Source organism: Tasmannia lanceolata, unplaced genomic scaffold (genome assembly GCF_043159265.1).
Source record: "Tasmannia lanceolata isolate RefF3 unplaced genomic scaffold, GAP_Taslan_0.1 ptg000013l, whole genome shotgun sequence".
In the NCBI taxonomy this organism is placed as follows: Eukaryota; Viridiplantae; Streptophyta; class Magnoliopsida; order Canellales; family Winteraceae; genus Tasmannia; species Tasmannia lanceolata.
This window is the reverse complement of record NW_027518690.1, coordinates 2,902,501-2,921,763: the sequence shown is the minus strand read 5'-3', so window position 1 is coordinate 2,921,763 and position 19,263 is coordinate 2,902,501. Positions and strand designations below refer to the sequence as shown.

Genomic DNA, 19,263 nt, shown 5'->3' with positions numbered 1-19,263 from the left:
CTTTATAATTTAGCTAATTTACTTTTTGTGGTGTAATGATTACTTTTTTACATTATTTTCTAGGAACATTTTAGCAACATTTGGATGCGGCATCTTTGCATACACAAAGGCCACTTGCCGAGAAATTGCCAAAGGAGAAGCTTGATAGCAAATTCTAATAAAATAAAAACCACATTTAAATGTTATCAACACTACTGGGCACTCTCACTTTATGTATGACCCACACCATAGGATGATCCAAACCGTCCATTAGTTGGGCCATAGCCTAAATAGGTTATGCTCCAAAAATCATTTCCATAGGATGATCCTATCCCTCCAATCTGAATGTTAGAGGGTTGATCCTAACCCTCTATAGATCGGAGGGTTAGAATCAACCGATGGAAATAATTTTGGGGCTTAACCTATTTAGGGTATGGCCCATCTAATGGACGGTTTGAACTTTGGATAATCCTACGGTGCAGGACATACCGTACTTTTTATAAAGTGAGGAGTTACTCATAAAAAACAAACAGCAGTGATGATAACATTCTCAAAAAGATTAAAAAATACTGTAAAAATGCGGGTGCCCGCGGGTTGGTTTTTGACGGGTCACGGAAACTTAGACCCGTGAACGCAAATTTGCGGGTGGGCCGGGTCGACCCGCGGGCACGGGTCACTTTTGCCAGGTCTACTCGGACCCGTACGGGTCGGGTGAAACCAGGCCCGGCCCCACCCGTTTGCCAGGTCTACGTGGAACCAGACATCTCGTGACAGCCCAACAGATCAACGGCCACAATCATATCAGCACTTGTGTGCCACAACCCTATACATGCATACACCAGAATTTTGGTGTATATATATATTTCCACCCCCCTTTTGTGTGTAATATATTGTATAGTTTAGTAGTCTGCGCTTTTCTTTCAGTTTAGCAGCCAGGTGCTTGAAAATGGAGGTTTGCACTCCTCGCTCTCTATCCACACTCCCCTATGCCAGACACCTTAAACCCTCCTCTTTTCTTCTTCGCTCCATATCATTTTTCTCTTCCAATAAAAACCCTACCTTCCTCACGAGATCAGGTACTGTTTATTTTCTCTGTCATTTGTGCTCTGTTTCGCTATGGAATTTTTCAAACCCTAGTTCATTTTCTTTTTATTTCTATTCTGTTCTTCGATTTCTCCTTTTCTTCATGCATATTAGCTTCAGATTCTTGTATCCAAGAGTACCTTTATCCAGAATAAATATTCTGGCTTATGATGAGTTGCATTGATCAATCTATTTGCTCATAAATACATTGCTGAATTTCTTTTTATTATGTTTTAGATAAATGCTAAGGAGTTCCCTACCCTAGCCGTGAAATTAACTGGGGTTGGGTCTTTATTTATGGGAAACCTGAGATTCATTTCTCAGGTAGGGTTTTTAATGTTCAGCTTACAATAGTGATTAATTTCAAAATTTGTGGAACACAACAAATCCTCACGCCAAAAATGTCTACACATCAATCTGATTATATCAATATACTTGAAACTCAACCTGACCCGAGTTTGGGTCGAGTTTTTCAACTTGAAACCCGACCAAAGTTGGAACCTTACTTTAGAGCGTTAAATGCAACTTAGGAGTTTACCCTAGGTTTTAATATCAAAGTGGAACTCTAGCGCGACCGTATGACTTTCTATTAATTTTCTCACCTCAGTGAAAACAATTATATCAATATACTTGACAATAATTCGACATGTTAATTAAAATAATCATCACACATCTATAAGAGTCGGGTCGGGTTTTGCCGTTTTGGGTTTTTATTCTTTAAACCCGACCTGACCCAAGATTGGGTCAAGTTTTTCCACTTGAAAACCGACCCAAGTTGCAACCTTACTTTTGAGCATTAAATGCATCTTATATTTTACCCGATGTTTTAATATCAAAGTGGAACTCTAGCGTGGTAGTATGATTTTCTATTAATTTTCTCGATGCGTGCCTCAGAGAGTTGAGAATCGGGGATAGAGTCGAGAATCGGGGATTCTTGTTTGGAAGATAAATGATGCCAAAGAATAATAACTAATAAATAGGGTAGGCTATAGTGATCATAACAATGAGTATATTAAAGTGCAATTATATGGCAGCAATGAAATAGTAGCTTTAATGATTGTAGATGATGATGAATTCCGCGATCAAATCAAATTCTTCTGCTTAATTTTTGGGATTCCATATCACGGTAATTTTTTTCTGATATCTTAACTTGCTGTATCAAATGAATTGTTTTCCATGAACAGTTTTCGATCACGAGAAAAGCTTTTTAGAAAAGCCTTTTCAATCTTTCTCTATGAAGTAATCCTAGCTCAATACACGCCGTAATGGTTGATAGAATTATCAGTTCTTTGGTAACCTTCTCTTTTCGAAATGTAATATTATTTGTGGGGTTTTTTTACCTTTTAGGATTGATTTATTCTGCTGTAAGGTTGCCAAGAGCCACAACTTCTGAAGAGACTTCGACAATTATATCGGAGCAGTCAGAAGAAGCACCTGATCAAGAAATAACATCCAATGAAACTCAGTCGGAAAAAGTACATGATGAAGCGATAACTGATGAAGATGCCCCCATCCCTTCTGAAGTTGTTCCCATGGATGCACCGATTGAAGAATTTTTTAATGGACTCATGATGAAGGTATTTTCAAATGCATTCTTTCTTGAATATGTCATAACTTTTCTGTTGAACAGTGAGCACGATGTCACACCACTAATCAGATTTGGATCCACTTTTAGAGAACTTTTGAGTAGTTGACAGCAGCCTATGGTGATTCATCTTTTTTTCATTGCATATTCTACTGGTAATGAGGACTCTTGCTATTGCTAGCTGCTGAGAGTGTGTTGCTAAATTACCACGTTCATTGAAGATTATGGGTTTAGTAGAACAAGGTATTTTGATTTAGTGGATATGTTGCCTTGCACTGCAAGTGGTAATAGCATCGTCATGACATTATCAGTGAGGAGTTTGTATTTAAGACAATTGCTGAATCCTCTTGCCACAAATTACCATGCAAACTCAACATTTGTTTACTATATAGTTGAGTATCGTATGTTTATGATTAATGTTAAGTGAGTATTAGCCCTACAATTCTTGAAGGTGTTAGCATCCTAGCTCCACTCTTTACAGTGGATCTAGGCTGAGTGTTTAGCTGATCTAATCACTTAAGTTGTAGCCCGAGTTCCTCGTGGCAGCTCCTCCAACTCAAGAATGCTTACTCTTGCACCTAGGAGTGTGTTAGCTGCATATGATTCAGCTTTATTGTCATTGCATCATCTGATATTAACGGGAAGTCTTGTTATGTGTAGAATGTAGAATTTGTGGAATATGCTGTGAAGTAATCATTGTTGGTGAAGAGTTTTTTTAAGGAGAACGATATGAGGATGCTTAGGTAGGGGGCGCTGGGGCAGGAATGACTCTCGCTCTGTGTTCTGGCACCAGAGCAAGAATGGCTCTCACTCCATGTTCTGCATGTGGGCCAGTTTGCTGACTGTTCATGTGGCACACAGGGAGTGGCTATCCCAGCCCGGCGTCCCCATGTGCTTCTTGATAGCACAACTATATTTTTAAGAGTACATGATATTTTGGTTCTCAATGGAAGAGCTAATAGAGGGGCATAAGACTTCATTCCAACATATTTTTTGCTCCGCAAATAGCGGGGTGGGTTCGCTAGCCCGTAATGGGGTGTGGAGACCCGCATTGGCAGTGTTTGACCACTTTCCCTATTGAAAAACTTTGTATGGAATTATGGTGTCCCTTGACCATCTCAGTTTAGTTGTTTCCTTAAATTTCACCATTCAAAAAAAAATGCAGGTGCTAATATCACTTATTCTTCATGATTTATCATAACTATTGGATACTCTTGCCATAGTCCATCAGATTCCTTTCCATGTTGAGTCTCAGGGAAGTATAAAGGTTGCAAACTGAACAACTAAGTTTATTTATATTTTATGTATGTATGTTGCAAACTGAACAGCTAAATTTATTTATAGTTTACGTATGCACGTGGTTATTGTTTTAGTGGGTTTTCCCTCACTCTTTGATGGCTTTATATAAGCATAGCTTGTGAACTAAGGAGTTTGGGCCGAGTATGAATTCAGTTAATTCAACTTATTTGTAGCCCAAGTTTCCCCCAAGAGTGTTCTTTGTCTCACTTTTCAAAAGTTCCTATGTTTAGAAGTCCCCTCTTTGATTCCCTCCATCGGCAATTCGTTAGGATACGAGAGAGGCTACGTGTCTGTTGACTAGAAGTTGTCTCACACGAAAATTTTGGTGTGAGACCTAAAAGTTAAAATTCAGGTCATGTGTTGTTCTATCCATCTGATGGCTATTAGTCCACTAGGTGAGGACTATGGGGACTGCATGGTTACAAAGTTTACCAGACTTGTTTGGATTGTGTGGTATCAAAGTATATGGAGTTAAGAGTTGTGGAGCCCAAATCAGGGATATGGGTGTAGTGCACACGACTTCTATGGAGGATGTGATCTGACCTAGAAGTTGTCTCACATGAAAATTTAGGTTGAGAACTAAAAGTTAAAATTCAGGCCATGTTCTCTATCGATCTGATGACTATTAGTCCCCTAGGTGAAGACTAGGGGGACTAAATGGTTACAAAGTTTACCAAACTTGTTTCGTTGAGCTATTTTCTTTCCATAACCATACCTCAAAGGAGCTCTATTTTTAACTAAATGCTTGTAGAGTTAATGAATTGCGACAATTAGCAATGTGCTTTGAGGAGACAATTTGATAATAAAGCTTCTTTGTAATGTTGGTGGGCCAACATTTCATGAAAGCACCCACAAGAGTGGTCTCCTTTGACGTTGAACTCTTCACATTAGCCATCCCTGCCCTGCCCTTAGCCTCAAGAAAACATGGACAAACCAGCTTCTTAGTAGCCTCCAGCCCCTAGCCTTTGAAGAGCCCACACAATTTGATAAGGGTCGTCTACGAGCCGAACTTTGATCAGGCTAGGTCTACTGAGCCTAATATGTGAGGTGGCTTGTGCCAGGGCTGAACCCAGGCCCCTAAAAGGCTAATATTCTTTATCCTGAGATCCATTTGAGATAAACATTATCAACCATGATCCTACCCTAGTCTAGATGTGACAAATTGTTAGTAGCATGGTGTGTTTACTTTAGTAATTGTATGTGTATGTTCATGTTATGTAAGTTAGTAGAAGTTTCATTTAATTAATAAAATAGTGGGAGAGAGGGTATACAATCACTTCTCTTATGCCCTACTCTATCACACCTCACAAACTCTGGCTCCCTCTTTTTGTCTGCTTTCTTCTCCTTTAACAGATAACAATCAAACCTTTCCTTATAGTGATAGGTAAGTCAGAGGTATCAACAACAAGGGAAGGATGAGAGCTAGAAGAAATAGGATCACCAACATAGATACAAAATTCAACTATATATAAAAATATTCTTTTTAGAGAAATTGGTGAATGAACAATATGTTTGATGATGCGAAAAAAGTTATAGCATTCTTCTAGGAAGTAGGCAGGGTATCCATCAGGAGGACATCCCTTATGAACAGGACTCTTCTCTAGTGATGACCTAGTCCACATATGTAGGAATAGGATACGCCACCATGCTCTTGTGTCTAGAATATGTTGGTTGAGAAAATGTTGCTTGCTAATGCTTGGTTGTGTCGAATGAGCTTGACTTTCTATGGACTTTGGTGATAAATCTCATATCTCACATTTCCAAGAAAATCCAAATTTATAGCACGCATATGGATCATCAGTTCCATATTAGTTATAGATAATAACAAATAAACAGAGCGAGGAATGGGGTTTTCTGAATGAGATTAAGGGGCTGTTTGGATGTGTGGATTTTAGAATCCAGGTTTTAGTTTGAAAGCTGTGTAAGAGAGGGGCAGAAAACAACGGATGTACTTCTTCTCTCGTCTGCCATCTTGGATTTTGAGTAAGGAATCCAGGTTTTAGAAATCTCTCCCCCATCCCGAGATTTCTAAAACCTGGAAACAGATTGATCTCCTACTCTCTTGCTCGACGGAAAGAAGGGTGAGAAATCAGAAAATGAATGATGGTCTCCTGCTCCTCTCTTTTTCCATCCAGAAATTTGAAGAAATCCAAGATTCTAAAATCCGCATATCCAAATGGCCCCTAGATTTCTTGTGAATGTTATCACAATATTTCAGTTGATGAAGGCATTTGGTTTCCATATTAGTATCATGTTTGTATGTTTCACATCGCCAAAACCAGGACTATTTTGTGGATGTCTATGTGGCTTTGGAAGAATAAATCAGGTCTGTTCACTTATGAACGTCTATTAACAACTCTAATTTATTATGCACGTCTATTGAGTTCTCTAATTTCTTACTTGTAGCTTGGCTCTGAAGACACATATTCCATCCTTGTATATGGAACCGGTACTTTGGTGACTCTGTGGATATTATCAGTTATTATTGGGGCAATAGATTCCATCCCTTTGGTATGTTTTCTACAAATTTATCTTGGAAATTATCAAAGTTTCATGAAATTTCCGTGAACAACTGGATATAATTATTTCCTTGAATTCCTTTTTACCAATGCTGATGTTCTTAATTTGTATAACAGTTTCCTGATCTGTTGGAAGTTACTGGTCTCTTCTTCACAATCTGGTTCAGCTATCGCTATCTAATCTTTAAGGTGGCAACCTGCCCAGGACTTTTATTCTTGAGGTAATTCTCAACCTGATTCTGAAGTCATACTTACGAGTTGGGTTATCTCCATTTGCAGAAAAACAGGGATGAATTGTTGACAAAAATTGAAGAGCTTAAGCAGCAGATCATTGGGCCAATTGATGAGTGATATATATATAGACGTACCTTCTGTTTTGCAGAGTTTTCTTATCTAATTCCAAAAAGGAACACTTGACTCCATCATCATTATTAAGTGGCCAATTGTTGAGTGATATATAGAGGTACCTTCGGTTTTGCATAGTTTTCTTATCTGATTCCAAAAAGGAACACTGTTGACTCCATCTTGGTTATTAAGTTGGCCTTATGAAGATGCGACAAATTATGGTTTAGTAATTTTCTTATAACAGGTAATGTTCTTCAGATTCTCAAGAATATTTTTTGGTTCATGACTTTGCTTCTGTTAGACAATTTTCTTATATCAGGTAATGTTCTTCAGATTCTCGAGAATATTTTTCCGTTCATGACTTGGCTTCTGTTAGACATATCTTAATAAAGCTAAGTCACCACTCGAGCCAATTAGCAAATAACCCCTCTTCAGAAATTAAACAACTGTGTCCCTGATTTTTAAAAAAAATACCCTTTCACCATTGTTAAAGCTTGAATCCCTACTTACAAAAAGATCATCTTAGAAGAAAAAAAACATGAAGATGTAAACAGACCCTTTCGGGTTTACTGCTTCATCTACAGTAGCTCACTGTGTAATCATGGCAGAGTTTTTGAATCTGGTATTGGGTTGTACTTATGAACTCTTAGCTTTGTTTCAATTTGTTACACAGCTGAGAGGATGGAAATAGCCGCCTTATATGTATGTAATGCTTATTATATTTGTTGCTCTTATGTTTTGCCATTTCCATATCAATAGAAGAAAAGAGAGGCATGTTATTTTATGGAGATGATAACAAATTTCTTAAGGAAAAAGTGGAGTACAGAAACAAATTAATCAAGCCAAGCTCCTAACTACAAGAACAAAAACTATAAATGAGTTAGAGCATAGAGTATGTATATAATGCTTATTATATTTTTCCCCCAAGAAATCAAATTTGTTCCCCCATAAGTTTTTGTTGTGGTTGGGAATGCCTGTCATCGGCAGATCCACGCATCATGCGATGAAATTTAAGGGCTGTAATATTGTAATTGCCTATGTGGTGTTCCCGCAAAGTTATCAATGGTGATCATTCCTCTCTATTCCAAGAACTGAGAATCCCAATGAAAAATTTATGTGATTGCGGTTGTGGCTTTTTGTTCTTAGGATCGATAGTTTTGGAAAGAGTTCTGCTGCATTCCTGGCACAAACCCTTAGCAACAGTTGGTTTTCTTGGCAACAGAGAAACCCTGTTATACTTGAACCCAATTTTGATTAACTTTAGAGTGCAAGAAAGGAATAAAGAAAAGACATGTAGAGCAGATAGAGAGGGAGATAAAGTAATGGCCAGATTGATAGGTCCAATGGTCCAAATTTTTTTAAACAAAATAGAAGCCACATAAGTGAAATGGCAAAAATGACCTTGGGGCTTCTAAGTATAAATAATGAATATTACTAACACTCCCCTTCAAGCAACATACAACTCAACTCAACTAAGCCTTTGTCCCAAACTAGTTGGGGTCAGCCCCCTCAAGCAACATGAAGTGAAAAAATCCAAATTGAAGAATTGGGTCTCTTCTCTTAAACCACAAGTTATTTGCTTCCAAGAGACCAAGATAGATGTAATGAGAAGGGCTGTCATTAGAGATATTGGTTGCAGAGTCAGTTGTGACTATGCCGTAATTAATGCAGTGGGATCAACAGGTGGTCTTTAGTGATCTGGGATAGTGCGGGCTTTGACCTTGTCCGGGAACATCATTGTTCTTTCTCTCTAACCGTGATATTAAGAAAATTGATGAGGGCTCTGTATGGATTTTCACAGGTGTGTACGGTCCAAATGTGGTGTTGTAATGTCCTCGGATGTGCGCCGAGCTTGAAGATATTATGATTTAGGACTAGCTGGCAGGATCCATGGTGCATTGGAGGAGATTTTAATGTCACCAGATTCGCAGAAGAGAGATATGGTTACAGTAGGAGCAATCTGAATATGGTAATCAGCAAGAAAGATTGGAGGAGTGGTGGAAGGGAGCAAGTGCCTCCAGAACGGCTGGCACGGTGATTCATAGAAAGACTTTGATTCATCGAAATGAAGCTTAAAGAGCGGCAAAAGGAAAACTGAAGGGATTTTGCAACTAGGAAAGCGAGTCTTATCACTCAGTTGTAAGATCTCAATAGTTGAGATTGAAGGATGGCTCAATAGATCAGGTGGAATTATAGAGGATCATACATATAAAAGATGAATATAACCGTTTGCTGGGGCATTTCATGTGCATGAGGAGGAGCTGGAGCGGGACTGTGTTCTTGGGAGTACACAGTATATTTGATCTCCAGGTGGTAGTGAAACAAGCCAGGGTAGATATTGTTGTTTTGTGGATTGTTTCCCAAAAGAATTTTGGAACGGTTTTAAAACCATATCGCAAGTGCACGGTTATTCTCTGTAGGAAAAAAACAAGTTAAAAAAAAGTTCTAAGTTTTTTTATTTTTAAATCTCTTGGTAAAGGAGGAGGAGAAGGAGGAGAAAGAACAGCATTAAAAAAAGAACAAAGAACAAGTACAAGGTGTTGTTTGGATTTTTTCTCTTGTATAAAGAAGAAGACAAGAAGGTGAGTGGATTTCTCTCTCGTGGTTTCCTTCTGCATTTTAAAAGGGGGTTTTCTTTCTTGTGAAAGGGGTTTGACAGAGAAAGGTCTCCATGGAAGGGCAAAAGAAGGGTTGCAGGTGTACAGGATTGTGTTTATCCCTTTTGTAATCTTGTAATCTTTTCTCTAATAGTGGAAGAAAGTGATCTCGTGTGTGGATGTAGGCCATTGTGCCAAACCACGTAAAGTTGTGTGTTCTCTTTGGATAGTTGCTCTCTTGTAGTTCTTGTGGTTGCTTTCGTTTTGCCTATTATTGTATTATTATTTGACCGGATTTCGTGTCTGATTTCCTCCCCTTTCCCCACATAAGGAGGTCCGGGAGCTGGTCAGCATGGGGACAGCAATCATCAGAGAAAGGTGTTTCTTGGATTGGCTATGCTGCTTCTTATATTGGAAGTATATTGTCTTTTGTTCTTGTAATATTTTATTCTTGAACAAAGTTCGGAGTGAACAGAGGATAACAATTCTATCCAAGGATAAAATAAAACCTTTCCTTGTATAAGCTTACTGTTTTCTGTTCACATCGACCCTGCTTATTGGATGAAATCTCCCCATTAAAGAAATTGGTGAACTGCGGACGTGATAATTTCTATCCAAGCAGGATACCCAATCCAAGGAACAGCTAATCTAAGGATTTCTATCCAACAGCCGTAATATGAAGGAAGCACAGGCTGTTCTATACTTCTATCTAGCCTACGGATCTTCATAGTGGATCTCTCTAATGTTCTTTGGATTTCTATCCTCATTCATCTCTCTAATGTATTTTTGGATTACTATCCTCGTTGTTCTTGTTTCCCTTCTTATAGTTCTACCATCCACACGATCAAGCGGCTAGGATCATCCGATCAAGGTGGACAAATGGAAGTGGGCCAGACTTGTATTCACACTTAAGATCAACAGATCCGACCATTGTCATGTGAGCCCAATTATGAAACACAGGAATTATGTGGTGTCTTTGCAAATTTTTCCTTGGAAAATTATAACGGATTCGTGCTAAGGGAACTCTTGGCCTTACCTCTAGATTACCCCATTCATGCATATAGTATACGAACACACATGCATCACGTGTGTGAGCCTAGTTTAGGATCTCCTACCCATTTGTGTCTAGATTATGCCACCAGAATTGTTGCCAAACGCACCCTACAATTGCCAAAATTATAAGTAGGGCCTAGCAGCTTGGTGATCTAAACCGTTCATCTTCGTGGCCTTAAAATAGAGGAACGATAGACATAATATCTTTCACTGGAAGGTCCTGATCCTTCTATTTATTAAGACTTTTGTACATTTATTTTTTAAATGTTTTTAGAACCATACATTGCCATCGGATGCTCTGATTTTTACAAAGTGCACCTGTCTATAGTATGGCCCACTATACGCGTCACTCTGTCCCTCTTCATTTTCTCATGCGTTAACTACAAGTTAGGTAAGAAATAACATATATTTGGTGGAAAGAAAGCGGGTTGGTCACCCTTTATGAACCAATAAAACTAGGAAAATGATATAGGAACCCCTTTCTTTCTCTGATTCATTTTTCATATTGTAGACCACTGCCATGTCACATGTGTAAGTTGGTCCTAACTCTCATATAGGATAATTTTAGACCTTTGATCGAGTATGATGAAAAAAACGTCTTTTTAAGATATCTCTTCGGAATGAGATCTCCGTTCGAGATCGAATCTAGATCCATTGGATCACCATTCGCATCAGATCAACGGTTCCGATCACCAAGCATATATGCCACATGTCTTCGAGTCATAGTTGTTTTCATTCATCACAATGATATCATCTTGCAAGTGCTCTTAGGCTGCATTTGGATTGCAGGAATAAGGAATCAGAATCAGCATCATAATCCGATTATCCTAGAAAGGGAATGAAAAAAATAAATTAAAATAAAATTTTAATTTTAAAATCCCAATAAATATTTTGTTTCAACCAGGTTGTAATCAGAATACCATTTCTTGGGGGTCAGAAACAGATTCCATCATTATTTACCCCTTTCATTCCGTTCTGATGCTATTTATACAATTCTACCCTTGATTCCGTTCATTTTTTAACTAATAAGAAAAGTATAAATCAATTACATGAGTGTCATTATCAAAAGGTGTGAAAAGAGCATTGCCCTAAAACTATAAGAAAGGAATTTGAGTAATTTCATGTGGACCCATTCAAAATATTATATGCTGCTTATGTGATTGAGTCTTGCATGGAAAGTGATATGAGAAGGAAAAGGAAGAAGAAAGCAAAGCATTGAGAGAAATTTGAGTAGTTGTGAACATGGTCTAACGTGTGAGATAGTTTAAAAAATGTTCATGTAGAGAGACTTCCTCTTGTTTCCCAAAATGCCGTTGATTTTGAGGGCAAGGCATGGGTGCAACCCTCACGATCTTCGTCACATCCCAAACAAAATGCCACGTGTAAGGCACAGGACTACCAAAAAGTAAGGAAGTGATATATCCGCCCCTTTTGATTACCGGGAACACCTCGAGCCTGTGTATCAATGACTAAAGTGGAGCTGATGTACTTGACGTCAGAAATTCAATGGGCCTGATTGCCACGTACACCACGTACACTAGTGCTGGGTGTCCCTAGTAATCAAAAGGGATGGATTTATCACTTCCCAAGGGCAGTGATAAATCCACCCCCATATATCTTAAATCGAATCCTATATATATATATATATATATATATATATATATATATATATATATATATAGAGAGAGAGAGAGAGAGGGGGAGAGAGAGAGGGGGAGAGAGAGAGAGTAGTAGTGTTCCTGCGCAGCTGCTCAGATAGGTTATTTGCAGCTGCTTCAAAAACTCTTGTGGCCCGCATTTTTAGGGTGATCCAACGCATTCATTTGGAAGGCCCTTCCATGGATAGGGTGTGTACAAAAAATCAGCTCTATAGGATCATCTTAACCCAATCAGAGGTAGAGGGGGAAATGGACAGACACTATTTCTGATTATTTTTTCCCTCCACAAATGGCAGGGTTAGGATGATCCTAAAGGGGGTACACACCCTATCCATGGAAGGGCATTCCAAATGAATGCTTTGGATCACCCCAAAAATGTGGGGCCACATGAGTTTTTGAAGCAGCTGCTCAGATAAGCTATCTGAGCAGCTGCGAAGGAACACTTTTCTCATATATATTGCTCATATGAGGAAAGGGTTCCTACTAACGTTAGGATGGGTATGGTGCATTGGTATAAACCTTCATAAATCTAAACCTCCACAAATGGAACGGTTAGGATGATCTTATGGACCTGATTTTTTTGGGTACCCTATTTATGTGAGGGCCTATCAAATGAATGCTTTGGATCATCCAAACAAAGTGGGCCCCCTATGTTTTGTGAGTGCCACCTCATATAAGCTAGCGCTAGCGCCAGCGCCACCTCAGGAACCATTTACTCACATATATATATATATATATATATATATATATATATGAGAGAGAGAGAGAGAGAGAGAGAGAGAGAGAGAGAATGGGGGTCGATTTAAGATATTACGGGGTCGATTTAGCACCTATTACCACTCTCTGCCAGGTTGACAACCAAACACTACTTATTCCACTACTTATTCCCTTATGCTCTGTTTGGTTGCTTGTAGATGGCTGGGAGAATAGGAGAAAAATAAGTCAAAGAGAATTAGACAAGAATGGAAGATAATGGAAGATGGGGAGAATATTATGAGGGAGATTTGCGAGTAGTGTTTGGTTGCACAAGGAAATTAGCGGAAGATGTACGATGTCATTATCAAAATATAAGTGGAAGAGAGAGAAAAGTAAGAGAGAGACAGAGAGGAAAAGAATAAGACAAGAATTTCTCCTAATTCTCCTAACAAAATTTCCATTTTGGTGAAAAAAGGGGAGAAGATTATGGGGGGGGGGGGACATCTCCGCCACGTAGGCGCCACTAGGATAAAAACCAATAATGATGTCTAGAAGTTATCTAGTGGTCAAAGGTATAAATGACAACCAAACATGCTTTGAGGAGATCTTTGGGAGATCTCATGCATTTGAAACTCCTACAATCCCCCCAAAACAAGCAACCAAACATTAGGTAAGTTCATGGCAAATCTAATGCCCGTCTCCTCTACGTATTTCACTACTCTCCAAGTGTATGCCGCGCAACTAAATAGAGAGGCTTGATCAAAGTTTGATGGAACAAGAGCCTTAGATCATCCAATTAAAGGTATTGTCATAAACATTTGGCCGGCCCTTTTGTAACTTGATCAAGCAAGTTACAAAAGGGATTTGAAATATTCGCCTCCTTTTCTTCCCTCGGCCTGTCACCTCTAGTGTACCCTCTTAAACTAGTAGCAGGTGGCCCTAGTAAGAAATAGGGGCAAATATATCATTTCAAAATACAGAGGAAGGTGAAAAATGCTGAAAAGGGGGTGGAAGTATCATTTGCAAGGCTAGGAAAAAAAAAATACTTCAACCGCATAGGGGTATTTTTGGCAAAAAAATATATATGCAAAACTCGAATTTGAAAAAAAAGGGCCAGGAAAAAACAAAAGGATTGGGAGGTGGGGGGCCCACCACACCATGTGAACACGTCTGACTGATAGCGGGAGTGAGTCATGTTTTGTGTTCCCACCACCTTCCCACTCCATCTCCTCTCGACCGTTACCAAAATAAGAACTACCATGTTTTAATAATTGCACAAGCTCAGCTTGTCTTTTCTGTTTAAATGGGCTTTCCACTTCCAAGACTTAGGGGTGCAAGTTGGGTTGGGCTGGATCTGGTTGAGGCCAACCCTAGCACAACCCGAGATATCATTCCCTCAACCCTAACTTGACCCAACCCGAGCCTCAGGTTGAGGATGATGGTCAACCCGAACCCAACCCGCCTCTAAATCTCTCAACCCTAACCCAACCCATCTAACCCAAAATTGTTGAGTCAGGTTGGGTTCGGTTTCACCTAGGACAGAACATAAAAAATACAACAACCCGAAGAAAATCAAGATAAAATTCGAAAACTGAGGTCGGGTTCAGGTTGAGCCCGGTCCAAGTTGCACCCATAAACCGAGAGCTTTTGGGAACTGTAATAACATTTGACAAAACGCTTAAATGATAAAAGTCAAGAAAAATTAGTGCAATTATTAAAACATGGTAGTGCTTAGCATTTCCAAATGTATAAATGTAAATGGGATTTTTTTTGGGAAATATTATCAGCAGTGCTGTATTTTGATGAGGGCACTCTTACTTTATTAAAAATAAGGTATGGCCCGCACCATATGATGATCCAAATTGTCTATTAGATGGGCCACATCCTAAATAGGTTGTGCCCCAAAAATCATTTGCATAGGTGATTCGTAACCCTCCGATCTGAATGTTAGAAGGTCGATCCTAACCTCTATAGATCGGAGGGTTAGGATCAACCTATGGAAATGATTTTTAGCGTACAACCTATTTAGGCTGTGGCCCATCTAATGGACGGTTTGGATCATCCTATGGTACGGGCCATACCATATTTTTAATAAAGTGAGGAGTGCCCTCATCAAAATACAGTAGTGCTGATAACAATTCCCTTTTTTTTTCTTTCTTTTGGCTCCTTTGATTGCCTTTTTGGGATTTTGAAATAAAAGGCAGAGGGAATGTATAAAAGAGGACAGGGTTTGGCTTCAAACTAGGGTTCTTAGTTGGTTCCACCGATCCATTTCTCTTAACATTTCTTCTTCGGATTTCACAAAACCCCTCTGAAGTTTCTCTAGTAACCAAATCTGCTTTCCTCTTCTCGATTTCTAGTTTTTTTTCTGCATTCTCTGAGTAGATTTCCTTGCTGGTTGAGGAAGACGAGTAAAGTGTTCATCTAGGTCTTTTTGTAACAGTGAAATAGGTGAATAATCGATTAACCTTATAACATGTGAGTGATTTTTTTTTAATAGTTTTATGACCTTTTTTTTTTAGTTTTTCTGTATTTTAATTTTCTTGATTGCTGCATTTTGGATGTAATTAGGTTTTTCATTTTTGATTCAGGTGAAGATGTTTACAGAAGGGCTCGATCCGAATGCGCTCCGATGGGCTCGGCAGGTAAGCTTTTGAACCTTTCATTTTCTACATTTCTGTAGATAATTTCAATACCTTTTAGGGTTTTATGCTTACAATTCTACTTCATTTGATCTTTCATTTTTGGATTATGGGTCCTTTTTGCGTTGGAATGAAAAAAAGAAGTCATAACAATTCTGCTATTAGGATTTTACACTTACAAGTCCTTTTTTAATTGCAGTACCTATTAGGATTTTATGCTTATGAGTCCTTTGTAATTATAGTAATTCTGCTTCATTTGATCTTTCATTATTGTATTATGGGTCCTTTTTGCGTTGGAAGGTGAAAAAAGTCATAAGTATGCAAGTTGATGTAAATGTTTTATTCTGAATTAGGGTTCTCAAATTGATCCAGTCCATAACATCCGAACTGGCGGTCGGAGCTTCGGACTGCCTCCTTCAAAATTCAGAAATGGGCATTTGCCATCTAGTTTTATTCCCGTCTCTAATTCGGTATCCATAGATGCAGAAGATAGTGGGTTTGTGTCGGACATGGAAGAAACAACAGATTCCGAGGAGGAGATATATTCTAGGAGATATTCTCTTGATTCATCACCACAGGACAATTTGGAGACTAGGGTTCCCATTGGTACTGTTCATAGATCTAAACAGGACCATTATGCCAGTGACAATGTATACTCGGATTTTAGTTCGTCAAGGGAAACAGCTAGGCAGCAACAGGGCCGTGCAACTGAGAGAATGGGGCACAATCCCATAGGTAGTAGATACCCAGTTGGACAGAATGGTTATACAGAGGATGAAACATCGGATTCTGCCGAGAGCTCTGAAATTTCTACTCACATGGAAAGCAAGAATTGTGGTGTGCCTTCCAGAGGAAGCTATCCTGTGGAGAGTTATTCTTCTAATGTTCCATTGAGGGCAGATGAGGAAACTGATAAGGTTTGTCTCTTGTTTCTGTTCGTCTGTAATTCAATAATTTCTGTCTTTATTGTTAGAGAGATGATAGACTGAAGGGCGCCGTTGCAAAAAACATGTTACAAGGGCACCCCTATTGGTCCTTTCCGACCAAGTGCATTTAATGTTACTCTAATTTTAAATTTGTTAACCCCATTTTCATGTTTGTCCATGCCCTATTAAATGGACTTTGTTTACATGGACCAATGAGGGCGCCCTTGTAACTAGTTTTCGCAAGGCGCCCTTTAGTCTATCATTCCTCTTATTGTTATAACTGAATCTTCAAATTTGCTTGCTCATCTATTTTGCGGAATGAAAATCTTGTTATAGTATTAGATTACATATGAAAGTATTCTGTTGTGGGATGTATTTTATATACTTGATCTAGGAGTAATGTTGTAGATTAGGTGCATAGGGATGTCGTGCCCTTAGAGTCTCAGCATTAACTTGGCCTGTAGTGGCTGAATAAACAATAGTTGCCTAATTCTTATTTTGGAATATGTTATCTTCTTCCCTTGTCACCTTCTTGAGGATTGGTACAGAAATGTCAATGAAAAGACAATTGATATGCAGCTGAAATCCTTTTCAATTATAACTGTTATCAGTTTCAATTAATTTCTATCTATTCCACATATAACTGAAGAAATTCTTTGGCCAAAAAATTTCTAACGATTACATAATTGTTTTGTTAAATAATTATTTTCTTGTGAAGAAATATCAGAAATGAATTTAAGACAAATGCTGTTTTTCTTGCATAGCAAGTACGAATCAAGAACTAATACTGTTTTATTAGTTTTTTTTTTTTTTTTTTTTAAATTTTCAGGAGAATACAACTTTTTCAGTCCGTTTTGAATCTATCTATAACATGGTTCACAAGTTTGTAACTTGAGTTGGAGTTGAACAAGTCTAGAATCTATGCTTGGTTTAACTTTTGAACTTAAAAAACCGCATGTACTCTGATTTTTGAATACTTGATCAAGTATTTATACTGTTCAATTAAGATTTTTCGTACTCAATCAACTTCTTTTGGGTTGTGTCTAATAACCAATTTACCCTGTAGCCCAACCTATTCATTTACCTATTACATGCAAACGAATGATAGGTCCATGGTAATCATAGGTCCATGGTTTGCTGACTGCGTAATTTTCAGGGATCCCATGGAAGAGTCTTGCGGAATAAGAAACTTTCCGGTGTGGATGTACCTAGTGCACCTCCTTTTCGTGGCTCTGGTCAGGATATTAAACAAGGTGTTGCTCAAGTTGGAGCTTCTAGAACATGCGGTACGCCACAAATAGCAAATTCAAACAATTCCTCCATAAAAAGGGATCCAAACATAGCCAAAAGTATGCCTTCTGGGGTTGGTACGGATGATAATATAGAAAGCGGGCTTCCTGACCAGTGTGTCAGGTTTGTATCATTGTAACTACTGTTTTTGTTCATTTAGGAGCCTTGTGATAGAACATAGACAAATACATCCTATGTCAGAAATATCTCCGATATTTTCAAAATATCGTGTTTTTTATCACGACATTTTGATTTTTTTTTTTTTATGTTTATGTTTTTTTTGAAAAGTAGGTATCGAACCCCGTACCTCTCGCATGCAAAGTGAGCGCTCTACCATGTGAGCTAAAATATCGCGTTTTTATCGTGACATTTTGATAAAACGACAAAATCCTGGAATAAACCCGAGATTTTAGAAGTTTCGCTAATATCACGCTATTATGCCGATATTTTTTATTTTTTATTTTTTCTTGGATTTTAAATTTTTATATATCTTTAAAATAAATTTATTTTAATTGTTTTTTCCGATATAAACCCGAAAAATTAAAAATAAATATATCCCGAGATTTTCCCTTGCCGAGAAATTCCCGAGAATGATATTTGTGACATAGAATACGTCAAAAGATGTGGGTTGTACACACTCACACCTATTATTCCAGGTTTGTTGTGAATTTGAAAACTAGTCTGCCTCTATTCTTTTAATAGGGATACTTTTTTTGGCACGGAGGCTGTTTCTTCTGGCGCATTACCAGCTCGCGTTCCCACTTTCCATGCGAGGTACATTCTAATCAGACTCTGTCTGGAATATAACTTGATTCTAGATAAGGTTTTAAATGTTGGTGTCGGTTTCGCCGTTTCGGCCGAAATCATGTAAAATTTCGGTATCTTACAAGATTTTGGTGGAAATCTTAAAATTTTGGTGGAAATTTTTAAAAATTAGGTGGAAATCTTGAAAATTTGGGCGAAATTTTGGCAATTTCGGATTCAGGTACTTTTGGTGTCGATCTTGGCTGAAATTTCAGATTTCGGCCAATATTTCAAACCATGCTTCTATGTAAGGCATTTGTTTTGACAAAATGACCTAGTTGTCCTTGCAACTAATGACATACTTGTCTTATGTTGAATTCAGTGGACAGGGGCCTTGGTATGCGGTGCTTGCTTATGATGCGTGTGTGAGGTTGTGCCTTAATTCATGGGCACGGGGTTGCATGGAAGCTCCAATCTTTCTAGAGAATGAATGTGCTCTTTTGCGAACTGCATTTGGGTGAGTACAATCTCTCCTGGTTTTGTTCTTATTCTCATATTACCATCAAGTGCAAAAGGAAAGGGAAAAAAAGAGAGATCGAATAATGAAACTTTATGCAACCTATCCTGCTCCACAAAATGTTGGGGCTTAATTTACATGCAAATATGCAATTTGGTAGAAATGTTATATGATTCAGGAACCATAGGCCCCTTGATTTAGAGTTATCGTTCACAACAATATAGTTTTTGGTACTATGTCTGTGTGTTAATGCAGTGATACAAGTCAATTTGGTAGCTTGTTTTATATGTTTATAATGTGATAGCTTTGAAACATTGTTTTTCAGAATTT

At 38.3% G+C, this 19,263-nt stretch overlaps 2 protein-coding genes across 3 annotated transcripts in view; both read left to right on the top strand.

Annotated features, from left to right (window-relative positions):
- Positions 1-874: 874 nt before the first annotated feature.
- On the top strand, positions 875-7,036 carry LOC143889520 (uncharacterized). Its single transcript, XM_077393767.1, has 5 exons — positions 875-1,055; positions 2,410-2,639; positions 6,353-6,457; positions 6,583-6,654; positions 6,745-7,036. Exons 1-5 carry the CDS (start codon positions 926-928, stop codon positions 6,814-6,816), a joined length of 609 nt encoding a protein of 202 aa, XP_077249882.1. The 5' UTR covers positions 875-925; the 3' UTR covers positions 6,817-7,036.
- A 7,965-nt stretch (positions 7,037-15,001) lies between these two features.
- The window catches only part of LOC143889519 (uncharacterized), an 18,508-nt gene continuing 14,246 nt past the window's right edge, over positions 15,002-19,263 (top strand). Inside the window, exons 1-6 of one of the 2 annotated variants that reach the window (XM_077393766.1) lie at positions 15,002-15,265; positions 15,406-15,459; positions 15,810-16,373; positions 17,539-17,795; positions 18,375-18,446; positions 18,799-18,933. In XM_077393766.1, the coding sequence (XP_077249881.1) occupies positions 15,412-15,459; positions 15,810-16,373; positions 17,539-17,795; positions 18,375-18,446; positions 18,799-18,933 (1,076 nt within the window). In that variant the 5' untranslated portion in view covers positions 15,002-15,265; positions 15,406-15,411. Of the gene's footprint in view, positions 15,293-15,405; positions 15,460-15,809; positions 16,374-17,538; positions 17,796-18,374; positions 18,447-18,798; positions 18,934-19,263 lie in introns of both variants that reach the window. The other variant, XM_077393765.1, reaches the window with a different exon arrangement.

Excerpts from the sequence above, each read along its gene's own strand:
- LOC143889520 (XM_077393767.1), top strand. The coding sequence starts at position 926 with ATGGAGGTTTGCACTCCTCGCTCTCTATCCACACTCCCCTATGCCAGA. Across the intron at positions 1,056-2,409 it reads TACCTTCCTCACGAGATCAG|GATTGATTTATTCTGCTGTA; the intron begins GTACTGTTTATT and ends TTTACCTTTTAG. Across the intron at positions 2,640-6,352 it reads TTAATGGACTCATGATGAAG|CTTGGCTCTGAAGACACATA; the intron begins GTATTTTCAAAT and ends TCTTACTTGTAG.